The following is a 14,712-nucleotide window of genomic DNA, read 5'->3' as shown; positions in this document are numbered from 1 at the left end:
GGTTCAGCACTGATGGAGGGCTTCGGATACAACAGCTTGCTGATTGAGAAGTGAGCAGAGCCAAGATACACGATATTTCCTAGTTATTTCATAGATTGTTTCATTGCCAAGGCGAGGTCCTGTTTTGTTTTGTGGTGCTGTTTCCTGTGGTTTCGTTTCATGGTACAAAAATAGGTAAGTACAAGTCGGGGAGGTAGTTGTTCAATGTTGCTTCATGACCTCCAGCTGCATACCTAACACACAACCTTTAGGTGAAGTAAGCACCTAAGCGCTAAACCGAAGCCCGTCAAGCCTGTGCAGACAAGCTGATCAACCCCTCCCCTCCCGGTCCCGGGTAGTGTAGGGGTGGGTGCAAGGGTGGCAGTTCATAGCGCTGTCAGGCCATCCCACTTTCTTCAATTCGATTTGTCCCGCCTTTTGCTTGCGAGAGCTTTCTGCCAACCCCGTAGATCTATCGTAAACCCCTCCTCCAATCCACCAGCCTCGCCCAGACCCAGACGCCCAGAAGCAGCAGGCTTGCAGCGCACGCTCACTCTTCTTCTTTCTGACGTCGCAACCCAACGAACCGCCCACGCTCTCCCAAGACACCTGAAACACGATCATTTCACTCCTCCATATCGACGACTCGAACGACGACGCCAAGCAATTAGCAAAAAAGAGTACTTACTGCGAACAAGCAAGACCTCGACCTCGAGCTGACTAAGGTACAAACACACCTTCAAAACGGCGTCTTCCGGTTCGGTTCCAACCAGTGGCTCGGCGCCGCAGCCGGCCGCAGCTCCCAACAGCAAAAGCAACAGCACCAGCACCATGGCTACCAACAACGACCAGAACCAGGCGACCTCGCCGCCCAAGTCCCCGACCTCGCCTCGAGGCATGGCCGGCATGGCGAGCATGTCCCGGCCCATCACGCAATCCATGCCCGACAACCGCCAGCAGTCCTTCGAGGAGATCTACGGCCCGCCCGAGAACTTCCTCGAGATTGAGGTATGCATTGGCTCCCTCCCGATATATGGTGCTCCTCCGATACAATTGAAAGAGAACCGGAACTGACTCGTCCTCTAACAGGTGCGCAACCCCCGAACCCACGGCATGGGCCGCGGCATGTACACCGACTACGAGATCGTGTGCCGGACCAACATCCCGGCCTTCAAGCTGCGGCAGTCGACGGTGCGCCGGCGCTACAGCGACTTCGAGTACTTCCGCGACATCCTCGAGCGCGAGAGCGCGCGCGTCACCATCCCGCCCCTGCCCGGCAAGGTCTTCACCAACCGCTTCAGCGACGACGTCATCGAGGGCCGCCGCGCCGGCCTCGAAAAGTTCCTCAAGATCGTCGTCGGCCACCCCCTGCTGCAGACGGGCAGTAAAGTGCTGGCCGCCTTTGTGCAGGGTGAGTTATTTTCTCCCTTCTTTTTCTTTTGTTTCTGCCAAGAAAAAAAGAGACTGCGACAGCTGACCCTGAAATCCATCTATATAGATCCGAACTGGGACCGCGCCGCGTGGTGACTGCGTTTACTTGACTCTTGGGCCAAGTCGTCGGATCCCCATCGACAGCCCCGAAAATTACAAAAGAGATGCCCGGCGTCCCAGGCACCGACCCCGCTGCTAGCCAAGCTGTCTTGGCCACAGGATGACGATGGTAGTTGGGTGGAAGGAACCAGCGCCCACCAAGCCGTGCAAGTCACCTAAGTACGTACCCACGCAGAGATGGAGACGTTCGAATCAGGCTTTCTGGGATACATGGACGACGGAAAATCTGAAAGGGGAAAACAGCGACCGACCTCCTACAGGACCTTCTCTCTACCTACGACTGCTCGTTTTTTCTACTTGGTCAAGATTTTTCATGTCACGGCCGGCTTTTTTTCACCTCTCTTGAGATATCTGGTGTTATTGCGACATTTGCGACATGATATCCTTCTGTGTTATTTGAAAGAAAAAATAGTTGAGCAATGCCGAGTCCTTCGCAAAAGAGATCTGCTGTGTGTGATGACCGAGATGCGCGAACGAGGTGCGGGGTGCGATCGACACCCGAGAAAACGGAGGCGTTCGTGGTTCTAAGGTATCTAAGGATGGGTGGGTTGTGATGATCTCTTCTCGACTTGCTATCGGAGGTGTATCTCGTTCTCGTGCATATTGGGGGCTCGTTATTTTTTATATACATAGTCTTCTACAATATCGTTACATGCTTCTTCGAATCCCCAACGTGCCATACATGCCCACTCCTCCTGAAGCGAGCACAGCTCCCGCCCCCGCAACGCCAGATGTTTATGCTAAATGCTCAGTCAGTATATGCCCGTCCCTCTCTCTTGTCTCTATCCTTGGGTCTATAATTTTTGTACAATGGTGTTGCTGTTGTTGGTAAAACGAATCATGCCCAGGAGAGCTGGGGGGGAGGGGGGGGAGGGGATGGTTCTGTGTGCCTGTGTTGTGTCGCTGGCACGGCGCTGTGATGAGTGGTGGAGGGTTTGTTCTTTCGTTTTGAGTAGTGTGTTGTTATACATAAAAAGTGTGTGGTCGGTCGTTGATCGTAGCGAGGCGTATGTATGTAGTTGAGTAGTAGGAGTGAGTAGCTGGGTTGGTAGTGCTTGCTTGCTGCACACTACTAGCTCTTAGATCCAAAGAGCTTCAGGATGGCTTCGTACATGCCAAACATGACGGCGGCGGAGGGGATGGTCCTCATAAGATGCGGCGTCAGACCGCCGTACAGGCCCAGGAAACCCTCCTCCTTGAAGACGAGCTTGAAGCAGTGGATCAACCCGGTATACTTGGGCCGCCCGTCGGCCATGGGGGCTTGTCGGAGACGTGTCCGTGCAACCTGTAGATAAGGGGAACTTAGGTTAGCCAACTGACCAAAGCTTTTGCTTCAACAGACCCCATATCATCAAAGTGACGGGCTGTCTTTTCTTCTTCTTTCACTTCCTCGCGCGCTCTCTCTCTCTGGGCAATATCAAAAACTCACCTCGTGCGGGTACGCCAGAATCGCAGCGACGGCCTTGGACGCCCCGGCGCTCGCAAAGTTGCCGGTCCAGTCGACCGTGTTGTCCCACCACGTCTTGTCGCGGCCGCTGGCGACGATGCGGGCCTCGCGGTTGCGGAGGCGCTCCTTGAAGTTCTCGTACAGGACCCAGTGCAGGGTCGACTCGGTGACGCCCAGGTAGCTCGCGCTCATGCCCTTGAAGAAGCCCGTGGGCCCCTCCTTGCGCATCACCTGCTTGATGCAGTCCCAGCTGTTGCGGTAGGCGCGCCGGCTCACGTCGCCCTTGCGGGCGGCGTCGTTCTTGTCGAGCTGCAGGCGCGTCTTGATCAGCCAGATCGGGTTCGTGGCCGTCGAGGTGGCGATGCCGGCCGTCGCGGCGGCCGACAGGTGCACCCACGGGTTGGTGGCGTCGGTGCCGGTCCAGGTCGAGTAGGCCCGTTTCCCCGTGCCGTAGACGTAGAAGTTGATGCTGCGCGCCGGGATCACGCCCACCAGGTTCGGCCCCAGGCCCTTGAACAGGGCCCGCCACCCTTCTATCCGGTACACGTCCCGCAGGATCTGGAACGTCTCGGCCAGGTGGTACCGCATCGACCGCAGCGCCGTCATGCGGACGTGGCCGCCGCCGGCGGTCGCCGTCGCGGCCTCGCGCGCGGCGCGCAGCTGCGCCTGGTAGAAGTCGGACTGCAGGCGGGTCTTGAGGACGTCGAGGGGCGCGGTGAAGACGGCGGCGGTCATGCCTCCGACACTATACACGGGCGCAGAAGAATTTTTGTTAGTCACCACTTTTTCTACCTATATTGTAGTACATCGCCCACCCCCGCATCCGCTTCTGGCTGGGGCAGGAAGGAGGAATAGGGAAGCGCATACCCTCCTGCGACCATGTGTGGCCATGATTTGGCAAAGGGCGATTTTTGCTGTTCTATGGGTTCCTTTTCGGGTAATACGTCGCCGAGCTCTCTCGATTGTGCCAGCGGCGAGGGCGCCGGGACTTGCAGGCCTTCCCGGGGCCGGTTCGTTAACGTCATGATTTCCTCGGGTTCGGCGTCTCGTAAATATGTAGTTGTGTGTATTGCTGTTATGCAGAGTAGGTTGGGCGTAATGCGCAGCCTTTAGAAGGCCGGCCGATTCGGGTTTTTGGCAAGCGGTGGTGGCGGTTCGTTTTTGCAGAAATGTGCTACCGGGGATCCATCAATGACATGGCATGCAGGAAAAGAGGTCGAGAGGTTCCAATTGGGGTGTATGCCGCTGCAAGACGTCTCTAAATATTTAGACAATGTTCAGATCGAAAATGAAGTAAGAGAAAAGAGTTACGCCATCAAATCTCATTAGACTAGCAAGCAAGCAGCTCCCGCACAGTCTAGGTAGGTCGATGGGTGTTGTAAAATCGGATGGGCTTTGGATGGATGGGGACTTTTTTTTCTCCTTCCCTTGCCATTTGCACCTATCACCGCGCTGGAAAAGTCGATGCGCGTCAGGCCTCCGATCAATTAATTCCCAATGAGGTAATGCAGCAGCTTACTAACCCAAGTGGGGGTGGCTTGCTTTGCCTTTGAGATTTGGCAGGTCGCATTTGACAGACACCCAGTCCCCTGCCCCTGCAATGAACCTATGCTGCTAGAGCTTTCAGAATTATGGCCATCAGGTACCATCTGATTGGAAAGGCGTAGATGCGTGCACAAGGGGGATATGAAATAGTCCTGAAAAAATTCCAGATGTTGAGAGTTGCGCGGCCAAATAAATGTAGGGGCGGTAGTTGCATCGTCTATATTCCTGTCCAGGTATACCGTCAACCCAGGGACAATTAGTAGCATCAAAAATCCTGTAACCCCGTTTCGCCCTGAAGCCTGCTCTTGTCCTCGGATGCCGTAGCTTCATCCTCTCCGCCAACCCAGCTGGGCTCCTCGTCGCCGAACCAGGCCTCCTCCTCGTCCCGGCGCTCCAGCTCATCAAAGGCGTCATTGCCGTCGACGGGCCCGTAGTCAAACTCCTCGTCGTGCCCCAGGATGAACCGGTTCCTTATGAACTCGTCCCATCTCTGCCGTCCCTCCTCCTGCGACTCCGGCTTGCCGTTGGCTTGCGCTTCGTCCTGCGGCAGCACTTCTTCGAGACCCACAGGCAAGGCAGCGGTGGCTGCTGCCGCCAACGCGGTGCCCGCTTGACTGGAGGACGGCTGGCCTGCCGTGGTCTCTTGCCCCTTGTCGGGAGAGGACGACTCGCTAAGTTGCGCCAGCTTCGCCTCGCCCCGTCGCAGGTCGACTTCCAGCACCCGTGACCACCCCTTTTTCCGTCCCTCCTGCTCGCGTTCTTCCGCGGACTGGAAGCGACGGATCAGGGAATCATACAGTAGGGGATCTGCATTCCAAGTCAGCCATGAGTACTATTGAACTAGTTCCTCAATTGTGCTTCGGTAATTCCGTACCCACGAGCTCATGTTCTAATGATTTGAAGTAATCCGGGTTCTTATCGAGGTACGCGCGACGGCGGTTCTGGATCCGGATCTGCGCCGATCTGGCCGGGCTTCGTACCGGTCGCGGCTGAGGCCTGTCTGCTGGGGACACTGGCCGCTCTTCCAAATCCATGGCTTCCGCCATCGCAAATAACTAGGCTGGCGATGGCCCTGTACTCGCAATCTAAAAAATCGACCACGTGCCAAAAAAATTCTTTGGGAGACTTTGCTTGGATGATGTCGATATGATCCTAAATCCCCATTCTGAAGGATGGTCAATGAGATAGGCCCAGTGCGGAGGTGGATACTTGGGTGTCGGTTATGCGCGTGTATCGGAGCCGACCTCAGCACTCGAGACCCCCAACCCATTTCTATCATAAAAGAGCGTCGCCTATTTGAAGCGTTCCCGTATATTCTACTGATGGCCAATGACGTGACCTGATTAATTCCCAGCTTGGAGTGTGAAGCACATTCCGGCGCAGCGGACAGATAGACGACATCAACAGCGCCAAACAATAGAAAGGGTCGTGTGTATAAGGTTATCAATTATATATACAATTGAAGCTGCTGGGTGGCTGCATGACAACCCGTCCCCAGCATTGAACTGCCCCTCAATCATCAAGCCAGAGAGGCCAGCTTTCGATATAGGGGCCATTCCAATCCGTACCGTGTATCCCAGCCATGTTCTAGGGTAGAATGAAGCACAAGAGAAGGGGGGTCTATACAAGCGATTCGCTCGCACGCAGAAAAATCAAGCGTTAGGGACACCAGGCGCCGCCGCCTCCAGCATCTCCCCGAACTTAGGCGTCCCCAATCCCGTAACCGTATCCCACCCCGCCGTCGCATTCCACCTTGCCCCTCCTGGCACGCCCCCCGCGCACCCGACCGAGAACCCGGTCGTAATATCCGTAAACGCCGCCGAATTGTTGTACAGCCAGGGGTTCAAGAACCCGAGCGGCGGCTGGCCCTGCGACTTGCGCGCCGCGTTCAGCAGCGCGACGACGCCCGCAAAGGCCGGCCCGCTGGCGCTGGTGCCGCCGACCCGGATCTCGCGGCCCTTGTCGAAGACGGCGAAGTTGGACGCCTGCGCCGCCACGTCCGGGATCGCCCGCCCTGTCGCGTTGAAGAAGGAAGAGTAAGTCGAGCCGATGCCGGACAGGTATGTGCCGACCGTCTTCTCTTGCCATGCGGGGCGCTCCCAGAAGGTGCTGAAGCCGCCGCCGGAGAAATCGACGCCCTTTTCGGGGCCGACGCCGGTCGTGCCTCCTACGGCGGTCACGTAAGGGCCTGTGGTAAGGGTGTGGTGTCAGTGCATTGCTTTTGTATTTGAAGCGAAATGCTGCCACATCCATAATCGGCGCATATAAAAGGATTTGGGGGCAAGACTTACATGCAGCTGGGAACGATGCCTCGAAGAAGGTGGAGTTGTCGGTGTTGCGGATGCAGTAGGCGCCGGGGCCGGAGTCGCCCGACGAGAACATCACGCTGACACCACGTGCACCAAGTTGCATGAGCATGTTGCATACTTTCAAGGCATACTCCCGGGGATGGACTGCTCCTCCTCTCCGTAGGACGTCGACAGGGTCTGTGGGAGATCGGCATCGTCTTGGGCCAAGATGTAAGTCAGGAACTCCAAGTACGGCTCGTTGTCTCCCGGCTGCGTTGGCTGTGTCTTGGTAGGGACGAGGGGTCTTCAAGAGTTAGTCAGATATCATCATATTGGGATTCTCCCGTGGAAAACAAAAGACTTACCCCCTATACAAGTGTTAGCAACAAGAAACCTCATGACGTTTTCGTAGGATAGACTTACCGACCTCCTGTGCTGTATTCTAGCACAGGTATTGGCTGGGCAACGCCCACCACGTATTGGAGATCAAGATTCGCCTCAACTGTTCGCCATCAGCCACTAAGGTCGTGTTATATAGGGACATACAGAGAGTAACTCACCACTACTATCGGTACTGTCCTGATCATCCAGGCCCCCGTTGACCAGCTCCACGGTGAAGTTCTGCCCCTTGGCAGCCGGGACGTACTGAGACTCGAAGGTCTGCAGGTCCGAGTACCGGGCGTACTCCTCGAGGTACGACGCGATCGCCAGCAAGTTCCCGGTGGCGGGCGCCGTGTAGTTGATGTTGTACAGCGACTTGAGGCAGGCCGGCGTGACGGGGCTGCAGGAGACGTCATCTGCGGTTTTGGCCGACTTGAAGGTCTTAGCCGCGTCGTCGTCGGGGTAATGCACCTCGAACACGGTGGACTTCTTGGTCGAGAACCTCCCGAATCGAGTTGTTGGCTGCACCATGTCGACGTGCGTCACCAGATCGTCGGGGACGCTGTATGCCAAGGTGCGGAGGCGCGGCGTGGCGCTGTCTTCATATTGGTACCATGCGAAAGTGGTCTCCAACAGCGCATCGGCCTTGGCAACGGTGGTGTTGATGGTAATGAAGTCATTGTCGACAACAGGTTCGATCCCACTCTTCGAGATCCAGTTCGTGACGCTGGTCGCCGCCTGTTTGGAGGGCGCGGTAAAGGCTTTCACTTCATCCCGCGAGAGGTGCATGCCGTAATTGGCATGTCCAGGCGTGGATATCTCCAGCACGGCCTGCTCCAACGCCGCGGCACGCTGCTGACGAAGAGCAACCCGCAGGAGGATTGGGTCCGACGGAGCAGCATCGCGCACGAAAGTCCAACCGCGGGGGACACCGTCGAGGCTGTCGACTACTCGGCCTGCCACCACCCCGGCACACAGAGCGAGCAGGGTCAGCATAGCGAAGGTAAGGATGAGCTCTCTCTAAGTATACAGTGAGCGACCGGGAGAGGAACAAGCAGCTGTGCTGGTTCGGCTGGCGAAGTTCCGGGGTGTGGGAAGGGGATTGCCCGAGCCTACTTATATATCCTTCTCCAAATCATTGCATAATGCGCTACTAATGATCCCACGAATCCTACAAAGAGGAAGGTCATCGGGAAGGCACGTCTAGTCATGCAAGATGGTTGCAGAAACGCACCATAACGGGTCGCACCTTATCGTTTGGATGCGATTCATCATTTCCCTTCTTGGCAGGTCGTCAAGCACGGTACATGGCTAGTCGGGGGCACACAGCTAGGCGGTATGCTTAAGGCGCCAAGTCAAAGCTTATCAGGGGCAGCGGCACTGCAGCCGGCTGGACTGAGGCTCGTGGTGGATTCCATAGGTGGGAACACTGGCAACTTGGTCTCCTCCGATAGGATAAAGAGGCCGCAATCATCTTGCCAGTTGCACCATGGCCGACAATGGCTAAACACAACATCCGGGCCACGGCGCAATATGGCAGGTCGTATGCAAGGCGGGCATCGCAATTTCAGGCACACAAAAGCAAGGAACAGAAACCTTACCTGTATGCGCCGTTTAATCAATAATTGGACTGCGGGGTAACGTGTAAGGTTCTCTCTCTGCCCCGAGGATGCCCATTGGTCCGTTTTTGGAATCTGCAACGATCTCACCGCACAGCGCATGCTCCTCTCTGTTACGACCTTACACGCTGACGGTGATTTCTTTTCGGTATGTGATCGGCAAAGGTGGTAAGGGTATTTGTTGCGTCTGGTGGTCCTCCAGTGCTTTGAGCTATCTACTTCTGCGAAGCCTCTACCACGAAACCCCTCAAACCAACGATCTGGTTCTCTAGGTCTGCAAGCGGTGTTTGCCATCAGTAGGCTATCAAGCCAGCAGCAGTAACAAAACGAGTGGTGTAATACGATTCGGTGGTCTGGAACAGCTTGTCATCCGACCATAACCCAGCATGACTCTGGTTCGGTACTTCCAGCGCCTAATCACTGGCTCTATCTCTAATTGGTGCTGTAAGTTTTCGGCCTTTTGTCCTCTCCCTTTTTGCGACTTGCTCGACATGGACGAACGTTGTTTCTGAATGGTGGTTGTTTCATTGCTCAAGTCGTCCTAATTACAGACGGGAAGCTACAATCTGGATCCAGTTTCAAACAAAGCCTGCTAAGCTGTTTTCATGTCATCTAAACACCTGCCTCCTGGTGTTGGCGCCTTCTAATGGGCCAAGTAGGAATCACATTCCAGCTCAGGTACTTTTTCCTAAAATTTGCCTCCCTCTTTTTACCCTCCCGTGCATCCTCCTTTGGCGGTTCTGCGGGAAGCTCTTGGTCGATCCTTACTTCAATTTCTGGTCGGCGAGACCACCCTGCTGCTTGCTTGGGACCGTTCCTGACTCTCAAGGCACGCTTCGCCGTATCCGCGGAAATTCCGATCCAGCCTCTCAGCCCCGAAAGCAGTTCGCCCAAGCCGCCCTTCTTACGGCGCTGCCGAACTCCGTACATGATTCCCCAAGCGGCGAGGTAGGTTGCCAAGGAGACTAACACTGTCGTGATGGCGAACGAGGTGGTCTGTCCAGGAATATCAAAGTTGAACATGTCAATCCCGTACAGTGTCGCCACGAAGCCGAGCGGCAAGTATGTGATAGTCATAACAGTAAAGACTAGAATATACTCATTGATGCTGGTGCTCTTCGTGGCCTCCCGTACAGACGTCGCACTGAAGAGCTGGAAGCTGTATTAGCAGAGCTCTTATGTATGTCCCCTTCCCATTGGAGCCGGAACTACTCACCCCATCTCTGAGGCTCTTGACTTCCTGCGCCTTTCGCTCAATTTTGCCCAGAAGATCCTTTTCGTACTTTTCATATGCTTGAAAAACGATTGTCCAATTGTGACTGATCACATCTGCGCAGGCCTCCCATGATATAGTGTTGGGGTGTTCGCCATTGTAATTGTGCTTTGCATGTGCTATACCCTTCAACAACTCTCGGGTTGTAACTGCTTGCAGATGTTGCAAATCGTTGCCCGTCTCTTTAATCCATTCGGCGGATATTCTAAGCAGCTCGGTAACGAAGAAATATCTGTCCGACCTTTCAAACTTGCTACCAGTGCTCGTTTCAAACATCAGCGAAGCTCTTTTCTTAGTGTCATATATGTCTTCGATCTATAGCCTGTCAGCTTTTGACCTACACGCATATGTTGTATTGAAAGCAGAGCTCGTAATAACAACTTACTTGCACAGTCATCACGTCGTCCAACATGATCAGTAGTTTCTCCCAATCTTTATGCCAACCATCCAACACATCTACCAGGGCCTTTTGATAAATCGCAATACCCCCATACCACATGCACTTTCTCACACCGTTATTATGGTTGTGCCTTGTACTCGTTGCGCTAGCCAGGGCTATACTCCATGCGTTGCTATCAGCCAACCACAGCCCTTGGGTTACAGGGTGAGACTGAGAGACGCTTGTAGTTAACCGAAGAGAAACCCTTTTTTCTGTTACTCTGATGAGACTATCCTGGTCTATGAGATGCTTTCGTGGGCGAAATTCAAATTGACCAACAAACCGCTGTATTTGAATACCCCCTTCATCAGTTACATGCAAATTACCATGGTTCTCATCCATGGGCGAGAACAAGCGTATCGTATGGTGCATAGATATCACCGCCAAGTTGAGTTTATCTTCAAAGTTGGAGTTCGACAATCTTCCTGGAAGTTTCCACGCCGCCTCCTTCAGATAGCAGGAGTATTTCGAGCGTTTGGCATATCTGAGAGGGGCAAAGCGGCTGAAGGGCCCGAAACGGAGTTTCCACGGCCCAGTAAATGACAACAGGAATTGAACGGCCATAGAAACGAAAGTTGGATCAAAACCACCGGGCGCGGCGAGTGCAGACCGTGAGATAACACGTGCCATGTCGGCCAATGTCATGAAAGTTTCTGTCATGAGATTCAAAGGGGCCAGGATTATGTCAAATGACTCATATCCCTCATTGCCTTGCATCCTCGAAAGATCCATACCCCAAGTGTTCGATACCTCGACACTTGACGTCCGTATCCATTCTTGCATTATGAGTCTTGCGAATTCTTTGTTTGGGCGTGAATGGCCGTTGGGTCCTGGTATCATTCGAATGAAGCTACCCCCTCGATTCAGTTTCAATTCCATATGCCGTGGCAAGTATGTCTGAATGTATGGAGGGCCGCCCGGGATGGATACAGAGAGTTTTGACGCCAAATCCTCGAAGAATGAATTTAACGGGCCAGGTTGTTTGTTCGACGAATCCCGTGAAATAGCATTGTGTGGGACCTCAAGATCAGCCCTTAATTCCGGATCGTCCAAGATGTCGTTCGCAAATCCCCAAACAGCGAGAATGATAAGCACAGCTGTTTTATCATTTCCCCCAATCGCATCAGAGTCCCCTCGCAAGGCTTCGAGGGTATAGCTGGGTTCTGCATCGTGTACCTCTTGGCCATTGCCACCAACCTTGATATTGACGAGTGCTTCGTCCGAGGGCAGCCATGGCTCCTCACTGTTTAGCGCAGTTCTGAGCTGGTCTGTTTGGCTAGCATTGCGCCACGAATCTGGTAGAGAAGCCTTGAGCAAGGTGATCTGACGCTCACTGTTGTCTCGAATCTGTCTGAGCAATTCTTTCGTTTCCTTCTCGACCGTGTTTTGGACAATGCTGGCCAGATTGATGGCCAGCTGCCGTTGCATTTCCTCAAGAGTAGAGTCTGAAGAAGTTGGAATTGACCCGCCGCTTGGAACTTGTGATCGATCTTGTGTGTCGGATTCTCGACTCGTCTTACTCAAGGTCGCTGCCTCAGGCTGAGCAGACTCGGCGCCGGGCGATGGTTCTTCTGTACCCCGCTCCATGGTACAGCCGCAACGTAGACTCAATTGATTTGAATAACTCCAGGGCAATGGTAGAGTATTATGAGTGAGCACTCTGAGGGTAAAGATCGAAGCTATCAAGAATCCAAGATGGTTATGTCTTGTAAAATGTTATCCGGGGTTGCTGAAGGCAATCACTCGCTGGGACTCGAAAAACCAAGTTATTGATCATTACGGTGCAGGTGGAAGGAAAACGAGAGGTTACACGAAGCATCGAGGGAGCCTGATGAGGACTGCACTGAACAGCCCTCCCATAGCCCCAAAATGATGCAGGCTCGCAGCCACATACAGAATGATTGGACGATACTGAGCTAATAACGTGGTACTGTTGGGTCTTGGATGACCAAGCCCAAGGGTCACGAAAATATCATCATTTTATTTCTGCCTCCTCGCACAGAGTAACTGAAGGCATATCACCAAGCTTCGGACGAGAGGTTTGAGGGAGGCGGGATCCGGGACGGGCCGCCGCGGGGCTCGATGAGACGAAGCACATGCTCCACCAACGCCTCTGTCGAAACGCCGAGCCTGGGGCCGATTGCATGACGTCAACGAGTCGAGTGGTCATAATCGATGCTTCATCGCCCTCAAGGTTAATTGATACAGTTTATTTGGCGATGTGGCAGATCTCCTCTGATCGTTTACATAGAACTTCTCACTTCCAATTGAACCAGAGCAAATGTTTAAGCGATCTCTCCTGGGACCTACCGCCAGTTCGCTTGTTACTAGCATTAGCAGAAGATATCCAGTGACACCATATCACCACATCAGACGAACGATGGCTACGACGGGAACTCCCTCGGCCACTGCCCAGGCGCAGGAGAAGGCCAATTCGACGTTTGACTCGTTCACCATGAAGAACACCAACCTGAATGAGGGACCGGGCGTCAAACTGAACGACCAACAAAAGATCATAGTCTCCAGCGTATTAGATGTAAGCCGTCGACACGATTGCCCACTACACACTTACCACGACCTGCCCCAGAAGGCATCTGGGCACCACAATCCACTAACAGCCTCCCAGCTCTTCGAGGGCAACCCCACCCAGAAGCACCTCGACCTCTGGAAAGACGACGCCGTCTTCGCGGACCCGCTCTCGGTAGCCGAGGGCCGGGAGCGGTTCGCGGCGCAGTGGTACGGCCTGGCGTCGCTGTTCAGCCCGATCCAGATCCAGTCGCACCGGGTGGTGAGCGGGGGCAACCCGATCGAGGTGGAGCTGACCAACAAGTACGTCGTGGCCTCGAAGGTGCCGCTGGCCAAGGGCAAAGAACAAGTCATCTCGTCGCGCGTCCTGATCCACGTCGACGCCGCCGACGGCCTGAAGATCACCCGCGTCGAGGACCGCTGGGACGACAAGCTGCCCGACGGCGCCGTCAGCCAGGTAAGCGAACTCCTCCCGCTGGCCCCCCTGCGCGCCGCCGCCAGGACGGGCGTCGCGTGGGGCTGGTGGGCCTTCATGAACGCCTGCTGGTGGCGGCCCTTCTCGGTGAGAGAAAACCAGAGAGAAGGCTGGTGGTGAATGGGGGGACTGGGGAGAATACGAGAGTTTGACTGACCTTTTGTTGCACAGGCTTTTCGAAAGCTGAATGGCATGACCGCGCCTTCGTTCGTCACGGTACCGAAGAGTCATGAGAAGGACATGGAGATGAAGGCTGCGCGGGAGAACTCGTCTTGAACTGACTTGGGCTGGTCTCGGTAGAGTGGCGATGTCCTTGTGCATTCCTGGGGCGTTTGGCTTTGTTTAGGGACAGTATGTGCGCGGTCATGATAGTTGGTAACGCCTCGAGTTGACGAGGCAAGTTTATGCGATGAGTTTTCGTCTCGCTTACAGAGCTGCTTCCGATATGATCTCATTATGATGGCGTCGGTCAGCTCAGTCCCTCGTTACATGTAAGTGACCAGGCGGTCCCCACGAGCCTTGCACGTTGTCGTCTTTGGGCAGATGTTGTTTCCCCATGCATTTTGAATGTCGTTCAATCGTTTCTCGGTTTTGATCCCAATTATAGGTCTCTCGTATCTGCTTGCTGCCGCCGATCGGTTCAGTGACGTTGGTCTCATCCTCCTTACCGGGAGCGCATCCCTGATGCCAACGCACTCGGCCCGAGTCCACCGGGAGGAGAATGATTCGTCCCATAAGAGATCTGGGGTCTCGTATTGCTCTAGCCTCTTCGTGACCTCGGTCAGGCCCCTACCGAAGCTGAATGATATGATGCTTAACTTCACCGGGATACGGGGAGTTCGGATGATCCGTAAGCAAAGTACCATCAAGCATCTCACCGCTCCTGGTCTATACTAAAGACTGTTATTCATCGTAGGACCAAAAGCCTCATCGCCTGGGATAGATTGTTCTGGGCTAGAAGATTCTTGGAATCCATGTTTTGAACAGGCGGCTGATACCGCCACCAAGCAGATCAGCAGCTGCAGGCCAGCGACGTCGGCGTCAAGCCCGCAGCCCAAAGCCTACAGCCGGGACAGCTGAGACCACCAATAAGGAGTTTTTACTGGCCGTTGGAATGTCTTCGACACCTCGACGCAATATAAGCTGGCTGCAGCCGTCCGGGAAATCATGCCCGACCCACGAGATGTTG

At 54.5% G+C, this 14,712-nt stretch overlaps 7 protein-coding genes across 7 annotated transcripts; 2 read left to right on the top strand and 5 right to left on the bottom strand.

The window, feature by feature from the left end:
- Positions 1 to 810: 810 nt before the first annotated feature.
- Positions 811 to 1,506, top strand: PG985_010584 (Golgi membrane sorting nexin; the record flags this gene model as incomplete). The annotated part of the gene is made up of 3 exons (XM_066830352.1): positions 811 to 987; positions 1,069 to 1,390; positions 1,478 to 1,506. The coding sequence occupies 3 exons, from the start codon at positions 811 to 813 to the stop codon at positions 1,504 to 1,506; spliced, it is 528 nt and encodes a 175-aa protein (XP_066681034.1).
- A 1,096-nt stretch (positions 1,507 to 2,602) lies between these two features.
- PG985_010583 (uncharacterized protein) lies at positions 2,603 to 4,002 on the bottom strand (the record flags this gene model as incomplete). The annotated part of the gene is made up of 3 exons (XM_066830351.1): positions 2,603 to 2,815; positions 2,960 to 3,722; positions 3,770 to 4,002. 3 exons carry the CDS (start codon positions 4,000 to 4,002, stop codon positions 2,603 to 2,605), a joined length of 1,209 nt encoding a protein of 402 aa, XP_066681033.1.
- Positions 4,003 to 4,787: 785 nt separating this feature from the next.
- PG985_010582 (uncharacterized protein) lies at positions 4,788 to 5,556 on the bottom strand (the record flags this gene model as incomplete). Its single annotated transcript, XM_066830350.1, has 2 exons — positions 4,788 to 5,329; positions 5,397 to 5,556. The coding sequence occupies 2 exons, from the start codon at positions 5,554 to 5,556 to the stop codon at positions 4,788 to 4,790; spliced, it is 702 nt and encodes a 233-aa protein (XP_066681032.1).
- Positions 5,557 to 6,174: 618 nt separating this feature from the next.
- PG985_010581 (uncharacterized protein) lies at positions 6,175 to 6,940 on the bottom strand (the record flags this gene model as incomplete). Its single annotated transcript, XM_066830349.1, has 2 exons — positions 6,175 to 6,710; positions 6,814 to 6,940. 2 exons carry the CDS (start codon positions 6,938 to 6,940, stop codon positions 6,175 to 6,177), a joined length of 663 nt encoding a protein of 220 aa, XP_066681031.1.
- Positions 6,941 to 6,951: 11 nt separating this feature from the next.
- PG985_010580 (tripeptidyl-peptidase) lies at positions 6,952 to 8,187 on the bottom strand (the record flags this gene model as incomplete). The annotated part of the gene is made up of 4 exons (XM_066830348.1): positions 6,952 to 7,114; positions 7,176 to 7,178; positions 7,234 to 7,312; positions 7,371 to 8,187. The coding sequence occupies 4 exons, from the start codon at positions 8,185 to 8,187 to the stop codon at positions 6,952 to 6,954; spliced, it is 1,062 nt and encodes a 353-aa protein (XP_066681030.1).
- Positions 8,188 to 9,422: 1,235 nt separating this feature from the next.
- Positions 9,423 to 12,109, bottom strand: PG985_010579 (uncharacterized protein; the record flags this gene model as incomplete). The annotated part of the gene is made up of 4 exons (XM_066830347.1): positions 9,423 to 9,962; positions 10,027 to 10,398; positions 10,469 to 10,613; positions 10,806 to 12,109. The coding sequence occupies 4 exons, from the start codon at positions 12,107 to 12,109 to the stop codon at positions 9,423 to 9,425; spliced, it is 2,361 nt and encodes a 786-aa protein (XP_066681029.1).
- Positions 12,110 to 12,803: 694 nt separating this feature from the next.
- PG985_010578 (uncharacterized protein) lies at positions 12,804 to 13,799 on the top strand (the record flags this gene model as incomplete). The annotated part of the gene is made up of 3 exons (XM_066830346.1): positions 12,804 to 13,058; positions 13,149 to 13,610; positions 13,695 to 13,799. 3 exons carry the CDS (start codon positions 12,804 to 12,806, stop codon positions 13,797 to 13,799), a joined length of 822 nt encoding a protein of 273 aa, XP_066681028.1.
- Between the last annotated feature and the right edge of the window lie 913 nt (positions 13,800 to 14,712).

This window comes from Apiospora marii (assembly GCF_038362585.1).
Source record: "Apiospora marii strain CBS 49790 chromosome Unknown utg000007l_segment0_segment0, whole genome shotgun sequence".
In the NCBI taxonomy this organism is placed as follows: Eukaryota; Fungi; Ascomycota; class Sordariomycetes; order Amphisphaeriales; family Apiosporaceae; genus Apiospora; species Apiospora marii.
The sequence above is the reverse complement of the archived record's forward strand: the minus strand, read 5'-3'. Positions and strand labels throughout refer to the sequence as shown.